Genomic DNA, 22221 nt, shown 5'->3' on the forward strand with positions numbered 1-22221 from the left:
AGCATCACGTAAGACGATGCTGATATCACTGTGCACCACAGGCAACTCTGCTGCTGATGTCCCAACAGCCCCAACTCAAATACTGCAAATCTACAAAAGCATGTGTGCAGTCTGTGCACCTGGGATCTTTCTGTCCAGTGGGAAAGTTCCACTGTGGATTGTACTTCTTTTCATTTGCATTGGAAAAAGTAAGTCACTTTAAAACGCAAAAAGAAAAATTGTGTTCACATGAATATGAACTGGCTTAATTAATTTCATAAATAATATTTCCTATTTCTTCCCCGTAGTTAATGCAGGTGACTCAGAGAGAGTTGTTGGAAAAGTTGGAAATCCGTTTTTTCTACACCCAACAAAGCTTCACGGAAATTTCTATGAAGTGAGATGGAAAACTCAACACAGACCTGTAGGAAAATTAATAAATGGTCGTTTGCAATGTGAAAGTCGATGCAAGATTTTTCCCAACGGCTCTTTAACAATGATCAGTACGAACAAGAATGATGCTGGGATTTATACAATGGATTTATTTAACAAAGATGGAAATAATATAGCTGCAAGAACAATTCGGCTCATAGTTCAAGGTAAGAATGCATTATTTCAGAGAGAAAGAATAGTTCCCCATTACAATGCACTGCTTCAATGAAATCTGTCTTCAGAAACATGACAATAGCAAATGTCAGGCTCAGTAAAACACCTGTTTGTACAGTCTGGCTTCTCAATATTGTGCCTACATTCAAGTAAATCTCCTTCAAAAAGTGAAACCCTCACATTTACATATTAAATACATAGTCATAATAGTATTAGAGAGACCAGAGTAAGGCTGCAGAGGATCAGTTAATATGCTTCCTGGTTGGGGGGGTGTGCATATGATGGTATTGACCAAGATCAGCGTAATGATATGAGTGTGGTGTCATAGCAACCTTGGTGTGCACTTCTTCTTCTTCTTCAGTGAAATTATATTCTTACATGATGGATTTATGAGCCACTTTGGACCACTCTGGTACTCCAGTAACATTTGACCATAAATGTTTTGCCCCAGATGACATCTCCACGCCACTCGTGCACTCTTCCTGTACGGTCGGTGGGTGGGTTAAACTGACCTGCTCCCTGCAGACTTGGGACCAGGTTACCATTCGCTGGACCGTTTCGCCCAATTACACACTGGATAACGCCATGGCCGACAAACACAGTCTCTATCTGCAGTGGCAAACGCCAGGGCACGTGGTCTGTGTGGCAAGCAATGAGGTCAGCCAAAATTCCAGTCTGCCCATCAGCAGGACCTGCAGGGGTGAGTGTTATCTTCAACCCAAAATTGGGCTGAGCACATGCATTTGAGTTAGGAATTTAAGTTGGCCACAGCAGGTTTGTAAGAGAGGGAAACAGACCTAGAAATGCCCCTTTGGCACTCACTCACTCATTGATTCACTCAATTTAAACACACACACACACACACACACACACACACACATGCAAGTGCACACCCACATGCATATACACACACTCACACACACATATGCACACACACACATGTGCACGCACACACATACACACACATGCACACGCACACGCACACAAACAGAGTTCCCCAACTAGTAGTAGTAAGTAGTAGGCCAAAGAGGAAAAAATAGCTGGCCAGGGGGGTTCAGATGTCCCCTGGTTCCCCCAGATTCACTGTTTAGTTGTTTTTACAATACTTTACAATACTTGATATCAATATAGTCTTTTTGTGGTACTAAATAAAGGGAATTGTGGAAACACACACACACACACACACACACATATATCATTATAATATACTGTGGGCTTGTTTCACAATTTTTGCAAACAAGCCTTTTTTGATACTTTTTATAACTTTTTTTAGAACTTTCCAGTTAGCATGTTATGTACGGTCCAGGGAACCCAGACGCAGACCACAGGATAATCCAAAAGAGTAGTTTTAATGTCCAGTAGTCACAAGCCAAGAGATCCAAAACACAGCCAAAAACGAAAAGCAAAAGAATAGTCGAAAAAACAAGCGAGAGGTCAAAATCCAGAAAATCACAGGGCAAAGGTACAGCAGGGCAAAAGCAAAGTCGAAGTCAAGGCAAAGGGGTGTCTTTCAAGAATCTCTATAACAAGGCTTACAAACAATCGGCACTTATCAAGAGCAACGTTCTGACAACGAAGCATACTGAGACTGAGGTTTAAATACAAGAGGGAAGGTGACAATCTAGGCGGGGCAGAGGAAAAGGTGGGCTAAACAAATGGACAACAGGTGGGGAAACACAATAGGGTAATAACATAATAACGGGAGGGAGACGAAAACGCGGACTGGATGCACGAAACAAAACATGCAAAACATACGGCTCCGGATTAGGGAGTAGACATTTGCATAGTTAGAAGACGTAGTGATAGTTAGAGACAGGTGCGAACACTTCGCTGAAACTAAACGAGTAATCAGGGATAGCATAGGGAGGCGGAGTTATAGAACAGTGCAGAAATACTAAGAGATAGCGTTAGTGAGTTAGTTTCGTGAATATTTCTAAACTACCCAATAAAAGTGATTGTTAGTTAGTTAGTTAGACAGACAGTAAGTGTATTAATCGGATTAGTACTGTACAAAACCTAGATTAGTAGTAGTAGAATCGTGCTTTACAACATTTAACTATCAAGAAAAAGCAGGAAGTAAGAATCGCGAGTTTTAGAAAAAATGTTGAACCCCGAAAAACTACCGTAACCACCCGAATAGTGGGGCACGCAGACAGGGGAGTGACTAGACTGATAACATTCAGACGTAGACATAACAGGGAAGGAACATAGAGAACTGTAATGGGAAAACATAAACCAGGTACTATGGGAAATGAATCATAAACAAGAATAAACATGAAAACATACAGCACAAATACAGAAACATTACATAGCACAAGAGCACTGTATGTGGATCAAACTGAATTATTTGTTCATTGCTTTGATTGTCATTGACTGTAATGCCCCTGATTGTTAGTGTTTTTACATAATTGTTCTATGATTGACACAAAAAATTCTAGTGCTAGTGTTTTTCCTTTGAGACATGTTCGCAGTGGTTTGGTAGTTTTGATCCATTTTGTGAATTAAATGAACTAACAAGCTGCATGTTGGTGCAGAGAGTTTTGAAAAAGTGAATTTTTAAACATGTAATCATAGCAACAAAATTACTATAGGTACAAAGTGGGAAAAAATTCTGAACTGCAGTGAAAGACACTGTCCTCTACCACGACGACCCCCCCACCTCTATGACGAGAAACAAGGCCACCTCTCTGAAGGAGTACTTGTCATCTGCCATTCCGTTGACCACCTCCACCTCCTCTTCCTCCTCCTCTTACTGCTTGATCTCTATTCTAACATGGACCATCTGACTGCTCCATGTTGTCGCTATGTTGTTGCAGGTGGATACACATCCTTACTCCTGTTCTTACCACTTGATAAAATCAATCATCAGTCATTTGACCATTCATGATCTAAACATGGAATGTTGTTACAAGTAATCTGTTTAGTAAAAGTAAAACTATGCTTTCGGAGTAATGTTACACTTATAATTTTTAGTAGTTGGATACATTGGTAGTTAGATGCATTGTAATGGATGGAAAGACATTATTTCCAAAGTGTTTCATATCTTTGTTTTCAGCACAAACTCAGCTACAATAATATGGCAACAGTCAGTAGGTCAGACTCATATGAACCATACGAATCATATCCGAACAGAACTTGGGGAAGCGGGCGCTTACAAAATGATCATTTAGGCCTACTTATTTTTAGAGAGCAAAATGATCATAGTTTCATGGACGCCTTTTATGGCTTAGAGTGGCTCCACTTTCAGAAAGACCAGAACTGGTGGTCGATACATATCCCCTGTGCTGGCGCTAGCAGGGCGACATCGAACCTATTTCACATCTGACCAAAAAATTACAAAAGTAGGCGAATGAAAACATACATTGGTAGTTAGATGCATTGAATTGAGATGTAATGAATGAAAACACAGGTATTTTCAAATGTAATGTGTATTTCATTTTGAAATGCTAATACTTTGAAAGTTAAGTTGAGTCATTGTGAACAAGTGATTTGGTTCAATGATCAAATGATTTTTGGTTTATGTATATTGTTGATCCAGAACGCCGCAGCCCGTCTGGTATTCAATGTTCCCAGACATTGACATGTCACCCCACTACTCAGCAACCTCCACTGGCTGCCTGTTATGGCTCACATCAAATTTAAAACTTTGGTGCTCACGTACCAGGCAGTTAAGGGATCAGCCCCCATATATATTCAATCACCCATCAAGACGTATACACCAGCAAGACCCCTCCGTTCCGTGACTTTGGGACGCCTGGTACCTCCCCCTCACTGCACCTGTACTTCATTACTGCTGTCTGTTCTGGCCCCACAGTGATGGAATGACCTTCCTGTGGATGTCACAACAGCAGAGTCTCTAACCACTCTCAAACGCAGACTGAAGACTCATCTCGGGTTGAACTTGGGTTGAATGGTGAAAGTGCAGGACTGTTTACTAATGCTTTCTTGACTTTGTCGAAGCTAACTTGCGCAGCATCAGACATTACATTACATTACATTACATTACATTATTGGCATTTGGCAGACGCTCTTATCCAGAGCGACGTACAACAAAGTGCATACCCATAACCAAGGATAAGTTCGCTGAAAGACCCTAGAGGTAAGTACAATTTCAACTGCTACCTGTACAACAAAGATAAGGACAAGGGCCTTTTTTTTTTTTTTTTTGAACAAACAAACAAACAAACAGAGCAAAAGTCACCAAAGTTAACTATCCAAACACTGCTTACCTAGCCAACTAAAAATACCGATACACAAAGCAAGTCACAGAGACAACAATTAAGGTTCACAGGGAGGTAGGGAGGGATGGGGAGAGGTGCTGCTTGAAGAGGTGTGTCTTCAGCTTGCGCTTGAAGGTGGGGAGAGATTCTATAGTTCTGACCTCAACGGGGAGTTCGTTCCACCACCGTGGAGCCAGAACAGACAGTAGTCGTGAGCGTGAGGTGGAGGTTCTGAGAGGGGGAGGTGCCAAGCGGCCTGTGGAGGCTGAACGAAGAGGTCTGGCAGGGGTGTAGGGTCTGATGATTTTTTGAAGATAAGCTGGGGAAGACCCTTTAACTGCTTGGAAGGCTAGCACCAATGTTTTGAATTTGATGCGAGCCATGACAGGCAGCCAGTGGAGGGAAGTAAGCAGGGGGGTGACGTGTGAGTATTTGGGAAGGTTGAAGACCAGACGAGCTGCTGCATTCTGGATGAGTTGGAGGCGTCTGATGGCGGACGCTGGGAGGCCAGCCAAGAGGGAATTGCAGTAGTCCAGGCGGGACAGAACCATCGCTTGGACCAGGAGCTGGGTCGAGTAAGAGTAAGGGTCGGGGTGAGAAAGGGTAGGGCAGACAATTGAAATGTACTCTTTGCACAGCATGGCTCTGAGAGGTTCAACTAGTGTAGCATAGTTTGGAACAAACTTACTATACCATGCATTCAGCCCCAGAAAGGAGGGTAGTGTTGGAGCATCAGTATTGATGTGAGTGTTGTCTGGGTGCAGGCCCTCTGCCGACAGTCTGTGTCCCAGGAACGTCATCGTAGTGTGTCGGAAGTTACACTTTTCCAGGTTCAGCTTTAGACCGGACTCATTAATCCTGTTTGAGGTTTGAGGATTGAGGTTAGCATTGTGCTGGTCTTCTGTTGCACCATGGACTATGAGATCATCCAGGTATCATTGTACACCATCAAGCCGTTTCAAAATCATCACCATCATCCTCTAGAAACAGTTTGGAGCAGAATCAATTCTTCCAATGATTCCATTTTTTTCTTCTCATTTTCTTAACTCATCTGACACCGCATCACATACTGAAACTGGTGGACGCTAAAAATTTCAGTTGAATTGGTTTTACATCAGGGTTAATTTTGACTTCGTGGACAGTTTCTGGCACAGCCAATTTCACAGTTCTCATTTGCACCACTAGATGGCAGTCTCGACTGATTGGATTTTTGAAGCATTGCACATTGTTTAGTAGGTTCAATCAAACGATTCCCCTTTATTTCAATGTCGAATGCTTTGGAAAGGTGACGTCCAATGAGTGGTGTACCTTGTTGCACGATGTTGAACTCACCCATGACAGACTTCCCACAGTAGCTTATTTGGCTCTCCGGCATCAATAAACTGGAATGCGTCCATTGGAGTAGTTCAGCAACTGGTGGGCTGAGAACACACGAGCTGAAGTAATCATTGTAAATATGCAGCGGTAATATGGATGCGCCAGACCCTGTATCAACCATAATTTCCATTGTATGAGACTGTTTCGGTGAAACTGTAAAATGTCCCATGAGGATGCCACCATCAGTTGCATTGTTACCAATTGTAAGCAGTCACTTCTGGTAATTGCCCTTCATTCACAAATTTAGAAGCAGATTTGAAACTTTAGAAAAATGAACTTTTTTTTAATTTAAATTTTGCACTCTGTCTGAACCGGTATCGTTCTGACACATTCAATTTCGGTGAGAAAAAATGTTTCAGCGCCTGTACGCTTGCTTCGTATGTTTCATTTGGAACCGGCAATGTGTTGTAAATCCGTTGTCCTTCCGAACCAATGCAATGGATTAACAACACTCTCTTACGCGCAGCTGGGAAATAATGTGCTCAAATTGCAAGCAAATAGTTGTTGAACAACTTTAGCCACGAGTCGAAAGCCACCTTCGGCTCACCCGGACATTCAAGGAATGGAGACGGAGGATTCAGTGAAAGTAACTTCTCCTCCTTCTTCAATCAGCAACCTCGTCGCCAATTTGTGGTGTTGTTAGCAGTACTCTACACTACGGCACAGAACGTATCAGCTTTATCTAGCCATCTGCATTCTCCATTACACTCGTAATCATCCACATGTCTGTTTACTCCGCATGTCATAATATTGGATTCACACTTTTCTAATAGCGCCACCGTTAGGCTAATCAGTAGTATTATAGACACTCAAGATCCGTGCAATGCAGACACAACAAGTAGGCTAACTATCGTAGAGTAGCCGGCCAACTACACGTGGGTAGTTGGCCATTTAGCTGGCAGCCGGCTATTGGGAAACACTCTGCACCCACACACACACACACACACACACACACACACACACATGCAGGTGCACACACTCACACACACATGCAGGTGCACACACTCACACTCACACACACACACACACACACACACACACACACACATGCAGGTGCACACACACACACATGCAGGTGCTCACACTCACACACACACACATGCAGGTGCACACACACACCTTACCTTATCTTACCTTATCATGCGGTTTTGGTCTGACATTGTATTATTTCCCTCCCCCAGCTCGCCTTGCACCACTAATGGCTCTGGGACTATTCCTGGCTCTGCCAGTGCTGGCCATCGCCATACTGGTGCTGAAGAAAAAACACACACATGTGTCCAGGAAAGGTAAGAGCAAATACATGAAATACATCACCTCACATCCAGACACAATATCTTACAACTACCTCACAACTACCTCTGTGCTTCGTCACAACTAGATGGAACGCGATATTGCACCTAGAGTAAGTCCTGTGCTGTCAGAGACACTGCAAATGCCCACCCTGAATTCTAACATAAAAGCCAACCCAGATTAAATGCAGTACAGTATAAATTAAAGAGATAATTTATAAAATAAACATATTGATAGAATGGGAATCGAATTATGCCAGAGGAGGAGAAATCTGCTACTGCTAATCAGATATACGTATGTGTGTTTACATTGTAGAGATTAAACAGGCATAGATGAATGGAAGTAAGTGAGCGTACATAGTAAGCTGTACGTGGTGCTATGACGTGCCTGTTCATGTGTGTGTATCAGTAGTGTTCACTCACTGTGAAATGAGCATGTGTGTCAGTAGTGTTCACTCACTGTGAAATGAGCGTGTGTGTGCATGTCTGTCTTTGTCAGTAAAAAGTGGTCAGGCAGAGTGTGTACTTTGTGTTATATTGGGTGTGGGGAAGCATGAGTTTATGCATGTCGATATAAAGTCGTTATTATGTCTAATCTATGCTTGGTTTCAGATGCAGAAAACTTTTATGTTGTAATGCACAAGAAAACTGCTCCTCCTCCTGTACACGGCAGCTCCAAACATGGTAATGAATTCTGGGGGATTTATCCGTTTCTTATGCCTTTTTAGGGGGCACCCAATCGGAATCATCAATTGTGCCATTGTCATCATCATATGAATTCATCTGAATCTGTCGTTGGTTTCAGATGCAGAAAATTGCTATGTTGTAATGCACAAGAAAACTGCTCCTCCTCCTGTACACAGCAGCTCCAAACAAGGTAATGAATTCTGGGGGATTTATGCGTTTCTTATGCCTTTTTAGGGGGCACCCAATCGGAATCATTAATTGTGCCATTGTCATCATCATATGAATTCAACTGAATCTATCGTTGGTTTCAGATGCAGAAAATTGCTATGTTGTAATGCACAAGAAAACTGCTTCTCCTCCTGACCAAGATGTCTCTGATTATGGTAATGAATTCTGGAGAATTTATTTTTTTACATTTTACTTTTTTGCCCCCAATTTGTAATCAGCAACTCTACCATCCTCCTCATCATGTGAATCATTATGCAATGGATAATGGGCAACAAGTGAGTCAAAAAAAGTGGAACAATGGTTTCAACACAAGCCTTGGCTCTGTATTACCTGACATGCATATTACAACCACATTAACTGATGACAATTTTAATTGTGCTGAATTAATGAATGAATCTAATGTTTCAATAATGAAATGGAACATTGAACTTTTTTTGGTGAATGTGTCTTGTTAAAGGGACATTTCTGGATGTATATGGCTAGAGCAGGGGTGCACAACTTCAGTCCTCAAAGGCCTGGTTTTTGTTCCAACCAATTAGCATTGAGTATCCCGCAAAGTCATGTTATAATACCATTTAATATACCTGAGGATAATTTATTCTTGTTATGATTATGATTATGATTATTATTCTTATTATTACATAACTGATTCCATTACATTAATGGCACTTGGTAAACACGTACTGATGAATCGTTAATAATATATATTTAAAGTTTGACTCTAAATATAGTATTTATTATAACAATATTACATTCAACATTGATTAAAATAATAATCATTAAAATCTGATCCCTCTCTCTCTCTCTCTCCCTCTCCCTCTCCCTCTCCCTCCCTCCCTCAACTTAATGGAGGATGCAAATGAACACACGCTGGAGCTGGAACCAGAGACTGGATGTGTGTGTGTTGTGAAAAGTGTGTGTGCGTGTGTGTGAGATTTGAAGGCTGAACATTCACAGGACATGAGTGCTGGGGTGTGGAGCTCCCAAAATATTTGTGTTTATGTTTAGGGCCTGTAACTACACCTGAGTAATGAGCTTCTGTTGACAAATCAGAACAGAGGCTTCAAACGGGGTTCTGGAGCTCTAAACACCGTATGTGTGTGAAACTGTGTGTGAAAATACTGTATTTTCAGAGTACACTGTAATTAAGATGGTGAAATATGTTAATATACTGTCAGATTGCATCATTGTACCTCTAACTGGCTGAATCGCCAATTAACAAACAGCAACATGTATAATTCTCATCTGTGTTATGTGTATATAGTTTTAATTCAATTAATATAACATTAATTGAATTAATTAATGCCTGATGACAGAACACCTTACTGCAGCTTCATCAGATATCAGATATTAATTTATTCTTACCAAGCAACATAATAATAACAATTCAGAATGCAGCTTGATATTGTACCAAAAAATTAACCATGTATTCAAAGGACTGTGACTGACAAGGGCCCTAATGGACAGGGGCCATGATTGTCAGGGATGGGGTGGGCTGAGGTGGACTAGCTAGCTATTTTATTGGGCCTGAAATCTCTGGCGATAATTGTCCTGTCTCCCTTTGGAAATGTTTTTGGAGCAATGTGGGATTAAGGGCCTTGCTCAAGGGCCCAACAACTGTGCGGATCGTATTGTGGCTGTCCCAATAATAAAGTCATTTTCTACTTCATGTGTTCTTCTCAAGTCACTTGCACCTTTGCTTATATTACGTACAGTATGCTGTGTTATGATATCAGTGTCATAACCATGTTTTATGAAAGGTGGCATAAGGTACTTTCTCACTAGTTAACATAGTTTAGTTTATGACATAAGCTATTATGGCATTGTGTATCATCATGTTTATTACCACATGCTTTATGAGAGTGCCATGTTATTTCTTCAGAAGCTGAAAGACACTGTCATGGCTGGTTATGGCAGATATTATATCATGCCTATGGTAGTTAAAGGCTTTCTGGCAAAAAGTTAAAGTGAACTGTCACCATTTCATAATTGAAATACAGCTTTGTAATGCACAGAAATTACAAGAAATTACCAGCTTTCCCATTTTATTAACTGTATAGTAGCTTCTTTAAAATTACTATATTCCCTTTCACTAACTGTACACACACACACACAGACACACACATTGATTCCTCAACTTCTCTAAATCAGCCAATCATGGAGATGAACTTCTGTAAATCAGCAGATCATTAAGATGAACACTAAATCAGCTGATCATAGAGCTGAACACACTCTTAATCAGCAGATCATAGAGCTGAACTTCTTTAAATCAGCAGATCATAGAGCTGAACACTCTAAATCAGCCGATCATAGAGCTGAACACTCTAAATCAGCAGATCATAGAGCTGAACTTCTCTAAATCAGCAGATCATAGAGCTGAACTTCTCTAAATCAGCAGATCATAGAGCTGAACATAGAATGGCTCTGTGGCCACATCTTAAATAAGCCATTTTCATGGTGCTGGTGAGAACATGTTCATGATATGCAGCTCAATGAGTTCATCAACTTGGAATGGAAAATACATATATTTATTTATAATTCAGCCTGTTTTAGGAATTCAACATACACGTTCTAGCAATTGATGCCTGTAGGCCTTACATTTTTATTTTTAATTATGTATACACTGAGTTGACCAAAATTATTTCCAGGTCAAAAAACATTGCATGTTATTATTCAGATATGAGCTGGCTTGACTGAATGTAATATTAGATATAGACAATATCTGTATGGTGCTTCACAAATGAAATAAGTTTATTAGTGAGTGTATTATTATGTATTAATTTATTGGGAATTATAGATATAATGACATAATTATGAACTATTTCTAATTTCAAAAGTTTTTAAAAGAATGGTGTTCAGTAAAAAAAAAAAAGATATTAGATTTTGAAATGTGCTCAGCCATAAAATTTCTTTGGGCATTATTTTCAGGCTTCCAGCACTACTCCACCTCTCCTATTGGATGAACACTGCAGGCTCCATTCATTCATTCATCCATTATCTGAACCCGCTTATCCTGAACAGGGTCGCGGGGGGTCTGGAGCCTATCCCAGCATACACTGGGTGAAAGGCAGGAAAACACCCTGGACAGGTCACCAGTCCCTCACAGGGTACACAAACCATTCACTCACACACATACCTATGGGCAATTTAGGCTCTCCAATCAGCCTAACCTGCATGTCTTTGGAGTACCTGGATGAAACCCACACAGACACGGGGAGAACATGCAAAGTGCTACCCACTGCACCATCCGTGCCGCCCTGCAGGCTCCATCTTAACTTTAAATTACACCATCCCTTCCCACCTGCCACAATGTTCCAACAACAATGAACAATGACCAATAGGTGGTAGCATTGCTACCAAAGCAACAACGGACGAGAAAAAAATTAACTTTTTAAAATCTTTTACCATTAGGCATTTGTGTGCTCCTGTGAAATTGTGGGGTGATAATAATAATAATAATAATAATAATAATAATAATGATCATCATTATCTACATCATCATCATCCTTATAGCAGTTTGTATAGAATATTTATTTTTATTGAAAATACAGTATGTGTATTAAGATGTAAGTTTTTTTTGGTGTGAAATGCGATTATGTAAAACATTGCTGTGTGCCACCCTTTTCCATAAGCTGTAAATATTCTCTACCACTCTAGGACAGCCATTGAGTTTATTTATCATTAAACATGAAACATATCTGAGGAGGAGACAACATGAAAACAATACAACATGGAAACAAAACTAAAGAACAGAACAGCACTAAATAAATTATTCACAAAACTAAGTTGCTTAAAGTCATTGTGGATGAGGATCTATAGAAACCCTAAATGAGGAAGCTAAGTATACAATGATGTGGAGTATTTGACTCTTCCTTTGCCTTTAACCTGAGAACCAGCCTCGTCTGTGTCAGAAAGTCCCCAAGACCAGGGGAGTCGAGGGTCAGAGGTCACAGAACCGAGGATCACATGCAAATTGTGTCAAGGTAAGACCATGTAAAGAGGGCAGAGTGCAATAAACACCTATCTTTATGGCCCATCATAATCAAACTTTCCATAAACTACGGCTTTATGGCCCCGCTCGGTTAATTATTCAACCAACAGGTGACAAGGATATGCAGAAATTGTGTGATGAAAGTCCATCTGTTTTCATCTTTTTCGAGGCTGCCTGTTTTCCATGGGAATGGAGTCATGCCACGCTCCCAACGGCGGTGGCGTTTCTTTAGTTTTTTTCCGTATGATACGTGTTGGTTTCACTGCCTTGTCCATGGGGCTAAGATATGGCTAAAGAAGTTATTTTCCCAATTGCTAATGCCTGCTACACAGCAACAAGTAAACCGTTCACAACCTCTAGTCATACAAATAGTTAGCGTTTGGGTGCAGGATCCATCTGTATCTCTGAGATGGTGGTGTATAACACAGCCGTGCAACTCCACCTGACTATCTCTGCGGTTAGCTGGACCGAAGGTAACGAGGGGGTGGGTGTTCCCATGCGAAACAAAAACTCAGGACCTGGCCTTACTCTTCAAATATAATACAATTTCTTCTCTTTTCAGAAAATATATAAAATAAGTAAACTGCTAAATAAATAGTTGAAGTGGCATGCACAGATTGCTAGCATATACAGTATATCATAGATGTATAGCATATTCTCTTACAATATAGTTTTTAAGCCATTCTAAGTTCTTTACTTTTTTCATCATGTATTCCAAATATGCAACTTTAGGGTAATGTACTGTATTTCAAAATATTCAATATTCGGTGATGATTTAACTAAACTGAAGGGGTTAAGCATCCGTGCTACACCCATAGCTGATTGAGCTATAAAGCAACAATGTGCTAGGCAAGGCCACACAAGAGCAGCTTCCCTGCACAAGTTATAAACTTTATTAGTTTATACTTTAGATTTATAAAATTTGCATTTGAGCTACTGTACTTACTGCTGTGATTGTCTCTCGCAATGACATCGGTCAATGTTCGAAATGGACTAATGTGAGTCTGGAAAAATCTCTGAATCTCCGCTTCAACAGCCCATCGCAGCAGATGTAACTTGCCAAAGAGAGCAACGTAGGTCTCTGTGTTAAAAAGGGTGAATTGATGTTTAGACCAACAAAAAACAACTTAATTTAAGTGCGGCCCATCATTTTGTGCAACCCGTTATCTATTTCAAAAACATGCAAATGGCCTATCACAGGAAAAATCTCCCCTCCACTGTCCCAAGACTCTCCAGGCTCGTCATTCATTCATACATTGCCTGCTCCCTTGGACTCTACGACAACATGTAGTGGCACATTTAGTGGAGGTGGATACACTGAGGGTTCAAAACCACTCTTGATAAGGTGCTAAATACTATTTTTGCCTTTAGGCAGACTAAACAGTAGGTTTAGGTACAATTTAATGGTAGGAAAAAGCATTGCTGTTATGCTATGTTATTAACATCCTCCACTGCAGACATTACATTGTTGATTCGCATATTGTCTTCTGTGCCATGGCAGAATTTTACCGTACTGTATATAAACCACTCACAAAAATTAAATGTCTGCATCTGGGTCAAAATATTTTGAATTACTATAACATAAATGTTTCTAATTCAATACTATTCTGTGCAATTGAAAAACACGGCCATTGGAGAACATCAAATATAGCAATTAGCTACACTAGTGACTAATTATTGTGATAATGCATACACCGCCTTCCTGTTATGATTAATATTGTGCGTAATTATCTTGCACACAGCGATTTCTTCACGTGAGATGCACCATTCACAGTGGAGGGCAGTGGCCATCTTGATGAAGGCTTGGTGGCTGTACTTCATCTTGAAGAAGGTGTGTATACCAAAGGGGTCTCTATTTAACATCCCTCAGGCTGTGTAGTGATTCCTTGGTGATATGGGGGCCTGTGATCAAAAGGAGAGTTTGCACCGAGGACTTGAGGGCTTAAGGGGGTAACTTTGGAATTTAGCTTCGGAATGCAGCCTAGGTCAACCACGGGGGGCCTTGGAGGTAGGAGTCTACCGATATGCCTGTATTGTTCCTGCCCATACAGTAGCCCATAGTGTTTTTCTCTCACAGACCAGTGGACCAGTGGAAGAAAAACTGCATGCTTTCCTCACAGAATGTTTAAATTAATAAATTAATTGCCTTAAACGGAAGAACCCAGATTCAATGCAACACCATTTATATAGCAGCTTATATCCAAAGCACTTTTTTAATGAAAGCCTCATGCACACACTCACACACATGTCAACACTGAAAGGCCGCCATGCAAGGCACCAACCAGCTCATTGGGTGAAATTGGAGGTTAAGTGTCTTGCTCCGGGACACACTTCAACACACCCAGGATGGGGGCTCGAACAGGTGACGCTTCATTCAGAGAACCGCTCTTTCCTCCTGAGCTAACGTCTCCCCCATAATGTTGCTGTGAAGATGTTACAACACTAGATGTATATATTTACATTTGCAAGCAACATACTCATGAATGTGGCTATGCAGTCACAGTCAAATGTGTGAAATCATAGATAACGGCCATGGTGATTCCACAACAGCCACAATACTGCCTCACAAATGCGACCATGGCTAATTGTGAAGGCGTTCAGCTGTCCCTTTCAAACAAAACAAGCACTAGTCTCTGTAAAACCATAAATCTGCCATAAATCTATAAAGACGAAGATAATCCCACCACTCCAAATGCAATGCTGTTTAGATTTTCAAGAAAGATTACCCTCACACTCCCTGTTTGACTATTTTCCAGAATATTCTGTGGGTGTCCTTAGTGCCGAAAACATCTCTGTCGACTTATGCGACCAGCTGGCATTTCTTTTTCAAGGCTCATTCCAGCATACTTATCATCCAACCAAACAGCATCATTTTCTGTGAATCAGCTAAATGTGAAATGAACTTTGTTCTGGGGAAAAAATAATAATAATTTCCACCATTCGGCTGCAATTTGTTTTAATGGCCAAGGTGGATAAATTGCAGAAATGATTTGGTGTGAATTGCTGGTATGAAAATGGATATTATTTTAGCGTTTTCTCTCGAGCAGCATTCTCACAGACCTTTCCAAGGCGCCCCCATGGGGTGCCCCCCCACCCCCGCTCCCCGCCCCCAGTTCTCAGGTAGGAAGGTGGAGCCCAGATCTGGGGGGGGGGGGCACAGGCACTCTGTCCCGTGCCATCAATAGGGAGGAAGTGCTCTGATCTTAGCATTTGAAGAGAAGCCCCTTTCGAGGAGGTGACACAGGAACGGTGGCACAATGCAGGCCTAGACGGTTGCCAGGGAAACCGCGGGAACGGCAGGTCAAGAGCAAGCGTAAGATCCCAATGTAACTGCGGCCCTGGGGAAATAGAGGGACGACCCCCAGACAGGAAGAGGTGACCTGTGACCTGGCAGAACAATAACATGGGTGACACAGACATGAGCTGGCCGGTCTATCTGCACAGTAACATGTCCAGTGTTAACCCTTGTGTTGTCTTAAGGGTCAAAAATGACCCGCCACTGTGTTCAACAGCAGAGAAAACCCCCTAAATTATCTTTATTCAACTTAAAATTTGATGACAAAGTTTGTGATGAGTGACAGGTTGTTTCTTCATGCAAAATAGATTTTGTGTTTAAAATTCAATTAAGCTGCTTCATTTTAGGGCTTTAGTGAAGGCAGGTCATTTGTGACTTTTAGGACAAGGGGAGTATACAGAATTTTAAGACTACACAAGGGTTAACTCAAGTCTATCAAAACACATACAAGTCCAGTAGGACTCAATCTGTCTATTGATCCATCCATCCATTAATCTATCTACCTATATGTCTGTTTATCTGTCTATATAATTTAGTCATGATGGAGAGGGTTTCCAGGGTTTTATTTTCGTTGGATCTACAAAAGAATTTGCCATGGAAGGCATCCACCTTTCACCTTTCTGTTAGGAGATTTAAAAAGAATGTATGTACACATTTCATTGCAGTTACATGAATACACAAAAAAATGTCAGAGGTTTGTTGCCTGAAGATTTAGCAGCAGTTTAACGGTGTGGAAATATTCTGCTTCCAGCGTTGGGTTCAAAAATGATTAACATTTACAACACCTCTCTCCCACGAGGTATATTTCAACACCAGCAGCACTCTCCCTTTAGCCTATAAACCAATTCTCATTTCCCCCTGACTTTCCCATTTGCTTTGCCCATGGCCTTGATCAGAGTAAACCCCCGCCAGAAACATGAATAAATATGCACTTTGTCACCACTTAATTAAGTATTTATTACAAATATTTTTGTACTTGTTGTGCATTCACCACAAGGTTGTGTGTTTAGAAATGCTCCTCTGTATACCATTGTTGGTTACAGGAGATCAGCAGTTGCTGAGATACTCAAACCACCCCGTCTGGCACCAACAATCATTCCATGGTCAAACTCACTTAGGTCACATTTTTTCACCATTCTGACATTTGGCCAGAGCAACTGAATCTCTTGACCACATCTGCATGCTTTCATGAATTGAGTAGCAGCCTCACGATTGGCTGATCAGATATTTGCATTAATGAGCTGGTGTACATGTCTACCTAATAAACCTAATAAATATCAAATAGAAATAATGCATACGTAAATAAATGAGAGAATGCCTAGGTTCAGCCACTGACTGATGATTAAAAGCAGGATTTGTTTTTATAGAGGAAAGGTTTGAGAAAGTGTGGAGGAGACAAAGATAACACTTGTTCCCTTGGCCCTGTGATCACTGCACATGGGCTATCCTACCACTGCTATGCGGATGATACCCAACTCTTCATCTCGTTCCCACCATCTGATACACAGGTTTCTGCCCGTATCTCTGCTTGCCTGAGTGACATCCAGAGCTGGATGGACAACCACTATCTAAAGCTCAACCCAGGCAAGACTGAAATTATATTCATCCCTGCTAATACCTCTCCCCACCTGGATCTCTCCATTTCCCTAAGGGATACCACACTCACGCCATCACCCAGTGCAAGGAACCTCGGCATGGTGATGGACAGCAGACTGTCCCTTTCCGAGAACATTGCGGCGGTGACCCGTCATGCAGGTTCTTCCTATACAACATACGGAGAATCCGCCCCTTTCTCACCCCTTACTCGACCCAGCTCCTGGTCCAAGCGATGGTTCTGTCCCGCCTGGACTACTGCAATTCCCTCTTGGCTGGCCTCCCAGCGTCCACCATCAGACCCCTCCAACTTATCCAGAATGCAGCAGCTCGTCTGGTCTTCAACCTTCCCAAATACTCACACGTCACCCCCCTGCTTACTTCCCTCCACTGGCTGCCTGTCATGGCTCGCATCAAATTCAAAACATTGGTGCTAGCCTTCCAAGCAGTTAAGGGGTCTTCCCCAGCTTACCTCCAAAAAATCATCAGACCCTACACCCCTGCCAGACCTCTTCGTTCAGCCTCCACAGGCCGCTTGGCACCTCCCCCTCTCTGAACCTCCACCTCATGCTCACGACTACTGTCTGTTCTGGCTCCACGGTGGTGGAACGAACTCCCCGTTGAGGTCAGAACTGTAGAATCTCTCCCCACCTTCAAGCGCAAACTGAAGACGCACCTCTTCAAGCAGCATCTCTCCCCATCCCTCCCTACCTCCCTGTGAACCTTAATTGTTGTCTTTGTGATTTACTTTGTGTTTTGGTATTTTTATTTGGCTAGGTAAGCAATATTTGGATAGTTAAGTTTGGTCACTTTTGCTTTGTTGTTTGTTTATTTGTTGATTAAAAAATAAATAAATAAATAAATAAAAATAGGCCCTGGTCCTTATCTTTGTTGTACGGGTAGCAATTGAAATTGTACTTCCCTCTAGGGTCTTTCAGCGCACTTAGCCCTGGTTATGGGTATGCACTTTGTTGTACGTCACTCTGGATAAGAGCATCTGCCAAATGCCAATAATGAAAAGTAGGCAGAGCAGGGGTAAAGAAACACGGAGGAAAAGGTGGTTAAGAGGTCATGAGGACCCGTCATTCTCCTTTATGTTCAAGGTGGCGGTCGCTTCTGGAACCAGGCCTAGGTTTCATTTCACCTCGGTGGAGACACACTGCTGGACCTAGTTTCACGTAGTCAAACAGAAAATCTCACAAGCACACTTGCTAGTCTAGCAATAATTCATATGAAAATCCTGGAGGTGGTATGTCTCTATTTCATGCCAAGACGTACGCATATGATGAGGAGAATGCTTGTGTGGGATTCGCGTATGAGTGGGCTGACTGGCCGTGTGAGGTTGGTTTCCGAATCGCCCCTGTTGTGAGATAAGGTACCGCCCTCGCGAGCGGAGACCCATTCAGCAGTCACACGTTTGAGGAAGTCAGCCACATCTGCATGTCAATGACCCTGACTGCCAGAGGAGGAGCTCGGTGACTGGTGAGACGAGCTGGTCCACTTTGTGCCACAGATACCCAACTGTGGGTATTATTTAGGGAAATCATTTTACATATCTTATTTCTGATTCAGTCCAGCAGTCTCACAAAACCTTATATGAAAAAAAAATGTGCTCATAGAAAGTTGGTGTCAAGTTCTGTTTAATTAACACAAATGGCCACTGCCACAATAACGTATTATTTAGCTGATGCTTTTATCCAAAGCAACTGTTGATTAGACCAAGCGGGGGGACAATCCCCCCTGGAGCAATGAGGGGTTACAGGACCAACCGATGTGCAGATGTTCTTGTGGGCATAGCCACTAGGCTACAGGCCATGGTCTGCCATTTGTTTGCCCAGGGATTCTGTTGAAAGTTCATCCATCAGGACAGAGTCGGTTCTACACAATGTTAAAAGTATTTATATAAATACATGCTGACTGGGACCCTGGCGGTTGGTGGTTCAAGACATGTTATGTCCAGATATGTTGTATTTAGATGGCCCTCCCAATCTGAAGGCGTGAGTCTAACAAGGATGGTTAAGACAAGTAATGTGATTTTGCAAAAAGTGGAGACAGTGTGTCATACACAAGACAGGTTGTTTCTTCATGAAAAATAGATTTTGTGTTTAAAATTCAATTAAGCTGCTTTATTTTAGGGGTTTAGTGAAGACGGGTCATTTATGACTTTTAGGACAAGGGCAGTATACAGAAGTTTAAGACTACACAAGGGTAAACTCAAGTCTATCAAAACGCATACAGTGTGTCATACACAAGCACACCAGTCAACAGAAACTGGGTTAATATACCCTCTATGCTCACTCTTTAGGGTGGCTCTGAAGAGTCAGACAGAGTCTAGGAGATAAAGGCTGACCGTGGTATTTAGCACAATATTAACTATAAACCTGCCTCCGTACTATTACCCTATGTACAACTAGGTACAGTATACACTGAAGCAATTCACGAAGAATGCCTTGCACGTCATTGTCATTTGGCAAAACTTAAGTATACAAACCCGAGTGAACCAGAGCATTCAAGGGTATCAAAATGACAAAACACGGCATGTTAAACAGTAAGGAAGCCTTCATCATTAGGGGCTATTAGTTAATAGGTAAGTAGCCATTAAGTTAATGATTAACATGCCAACAGCTCTCTTGGAGCCTCATGGACTCCTGTTTGTGAATATGATCGATGACCTCCTGCTGATTGCTTTCAACCACAGAGGCAGATATCACAACCATAGCTGCACATCAAGGACCAGTTGATATTATTCATTGGAGTCAAATAGACCACCCCACTGAGAAGAGATGCTAGACAACATTTTTCCACATTTATTCCTTGCAATTCGAATGATGTCCATGAAGTAGGGTATTTCTAGAGAAGACCAGGCTGGCTCATTATAGTCCTTTCCCACTGTAGAGCTATAACCAGGCTGGCTCATTATACCCCTTTCCTACTGTAGAGCTGAACCAGGCTGGCTCATTTTAGCCCTTTCCCACTGTAGAGCTGAACCAGGCTGGCTCATTTTAGTCCTTTCCCACTGTGGAGCTGAAACCAGGCTGGCTCATTATAGCCCTTTCCCACTGTAGAGCTGAACCAGGCTGGCTCATTATAGCCCTACTTTAGAGGCAGAAGCACCCTCAGTGAACTGGCTGTCTGCTCAGCTGTGATTGGCACTAGCCTACTTAAAAATGAGCCATGCAGCATCTGATCCATTGTATCCATTGGTGGTTAAACAGAGAAGATACACAACACGAAACAAAAAACCCTTCACAGATCTCAAAGCAAAATTAATAATTTTGTGTTTTGCCAGGTTAGCCAGCCGTGTTCCAACAGGTTCCAGCTCAACACTGCCTCGCCTTGCCAGCAAGGCCCTACCATCTGTTAGCATGTAGATTGGCCCAACAGTCCAACACTAGTACACTAATGGCAGCTTGAGCCATTCACCAAACTGTGTGCCTTCTCTAACATCTGATCCTCATTTCGAGTGCCTTCGCATTGTGCCGATTTGTGGAGCACAGGTGGAACAAAAGCATTCTAGAGGGTGGGACACTAAGGAACTGGTGTCTACCTGCTAGGTAGACATGAGAGGCATGTGTGACACAGAGCGACTCATGAGTAGACCAGGGTATCAACACAGAGATGTATAGCGACAGGGGAATGCTGAAGCCAAGATGTCCGACACCATGTTTTTTTATTTATTTATTATTACCGTTGTCCACTTTCACCTTGTTTCTAGTGCTTATCTGCACACAGGGTGAGTGAAACTATGGCTCCAGCACGTACAAAAAATGCCTGCACTGCCCTCATTATCTTTATCTCCCAAGGCACAGTAGCCGTCACCGAGCACGTGATGTCATTTACAACGCCATCCGCCATTACGACGTGGTGAGCTTTCCGTTTGCTGTCTACTCTTATTGAAGTGGAAAACAGCCAGGCAGGGCTTTGACTCCGGGCCTGCAGGAGAGCTGAAAGGCTCCTTTCCCCCCCTGTTTCAAAGCCTTGGCTGCCCATTGTTGTCATCGGCGCAACTGATTAACAATCGGCCGTAAAACGGAATGACCAGGAAGGCTGTTTATGACAGGCTGGGCTCGGTGCTACAGCTGTGGGGACGCAGCACTGCTACATGGCATCAAAGAGAAAGTACAGGCATGTGTGTGTGTACACACACACACATGTATACACGAGCATGCGCACACACGTATACACATGCACCCACACAAGCATGCACACACAAACGTACAAACATATTCACACACGCACACACACACATGCACACGCACACACACACACACACACACAAGCATGCACACACACACGTACACACACACACACAAGCGGGCACGCAGACACACACATACATACACATACATACACAGGCACAATCACATTTTGCACAAGTGCACTTTCACCTATACACACACAATTGCTCAAGTGCACTTTCACCTATATACACCTATAAGACACACACTTGCACATTGATACGGCACACACACACACTTGCCGTGCACACACTCTTGCTCTTTGGCAATGTTAGTATCTTGCTGTACTTTTAGAATCTCATTGGAAGGGACGCATCACTGATACGGTGTGAACTGTGAAACTGTTTACAGAAAGTCTTGAACTCTGCAAGAGCCACACATAAAGAATCTTCCTGCCCCATTAATCTCTCTCACATGAGAGCGCTGTTTACTCTTTATTTTGGTCTCTAGGCCTGGCCCCTTCCTGTAAGTGTGCATGTGAGAATCACAAATTAAGAGTCAGAGTGTAAATGGGAATGTATCACTCCATCTCCCCAGTACTGTCATAGTGGGACTGAGATTAAATCAAGTCTCAGTGATACATTGACGACTCATTGATTCATAAATCTCACAAGATGTCGGCGTGAAACGAATCTTCACTTCCCCTTCCTGGCTCCTTTGGTCCCTCCTGTGGCAGTCACATGACAAGGCTCTACCTTCTCCCTTCTGAAGGAAGTCC

At 42.2% G+C, this 22221-nt stretch overlaps 1 protein-coding gene across 2 annotated transcripts; it reads left to right on the forward strand.

Moving 5' to 3' along the window:
* Positions 1 to 55: 55 nt before the first annotated feature.
* On the forward strand, positions 56 to 9969 carry LOC133134064 (T-cell surface antigen CD2-like). 2 transcript variants are annotated; one of them, XM_061250459.1, is made up of 8 exons: positions 56 to 188; positions 288 to 578; positions 1037 to 1285; positions 7364 to 7468; positions 8084 to 8155; positions 8277 to 8348; positions 8470 to 8541; positions 9239 to 9969. In XM_061250459.1, the coding sequence occupies exons 1-8, from the start codon at positions 101 to 103 to the stop codon at positions 9247 to 9249; spliced, it is 960 nt and encodes a 319-aa protein (XP_061106443.1). In that variant the 5' UTR covers positions 56 to 100; the 3' UTR covers positions 9250 to 9969. The 2 variants fall into 2 exon arrangements, with proteins under 2 accessions (XP_061106443.1, XP_061106444.1); XM_061250460.1 differs by lacking the exon at positions 8277 to 8348.
* The last annotated feature ends 12252 nt before the right edge of the window (positions 9970 to 22221 follow it).

Source organism: Conger conger, chromosome 7, assembly GCF_963514075.1.
Source record: "Conger conger chromosome 7, fConCon1.1, whole genome shotgun sequence".
In the NCBI taxonomy this organism is placed as follows: Eukaryota; Metazoa; Chordata; class Actinopteri; order Anguilliformes; family Congridae; genus Conger; species Conger conger.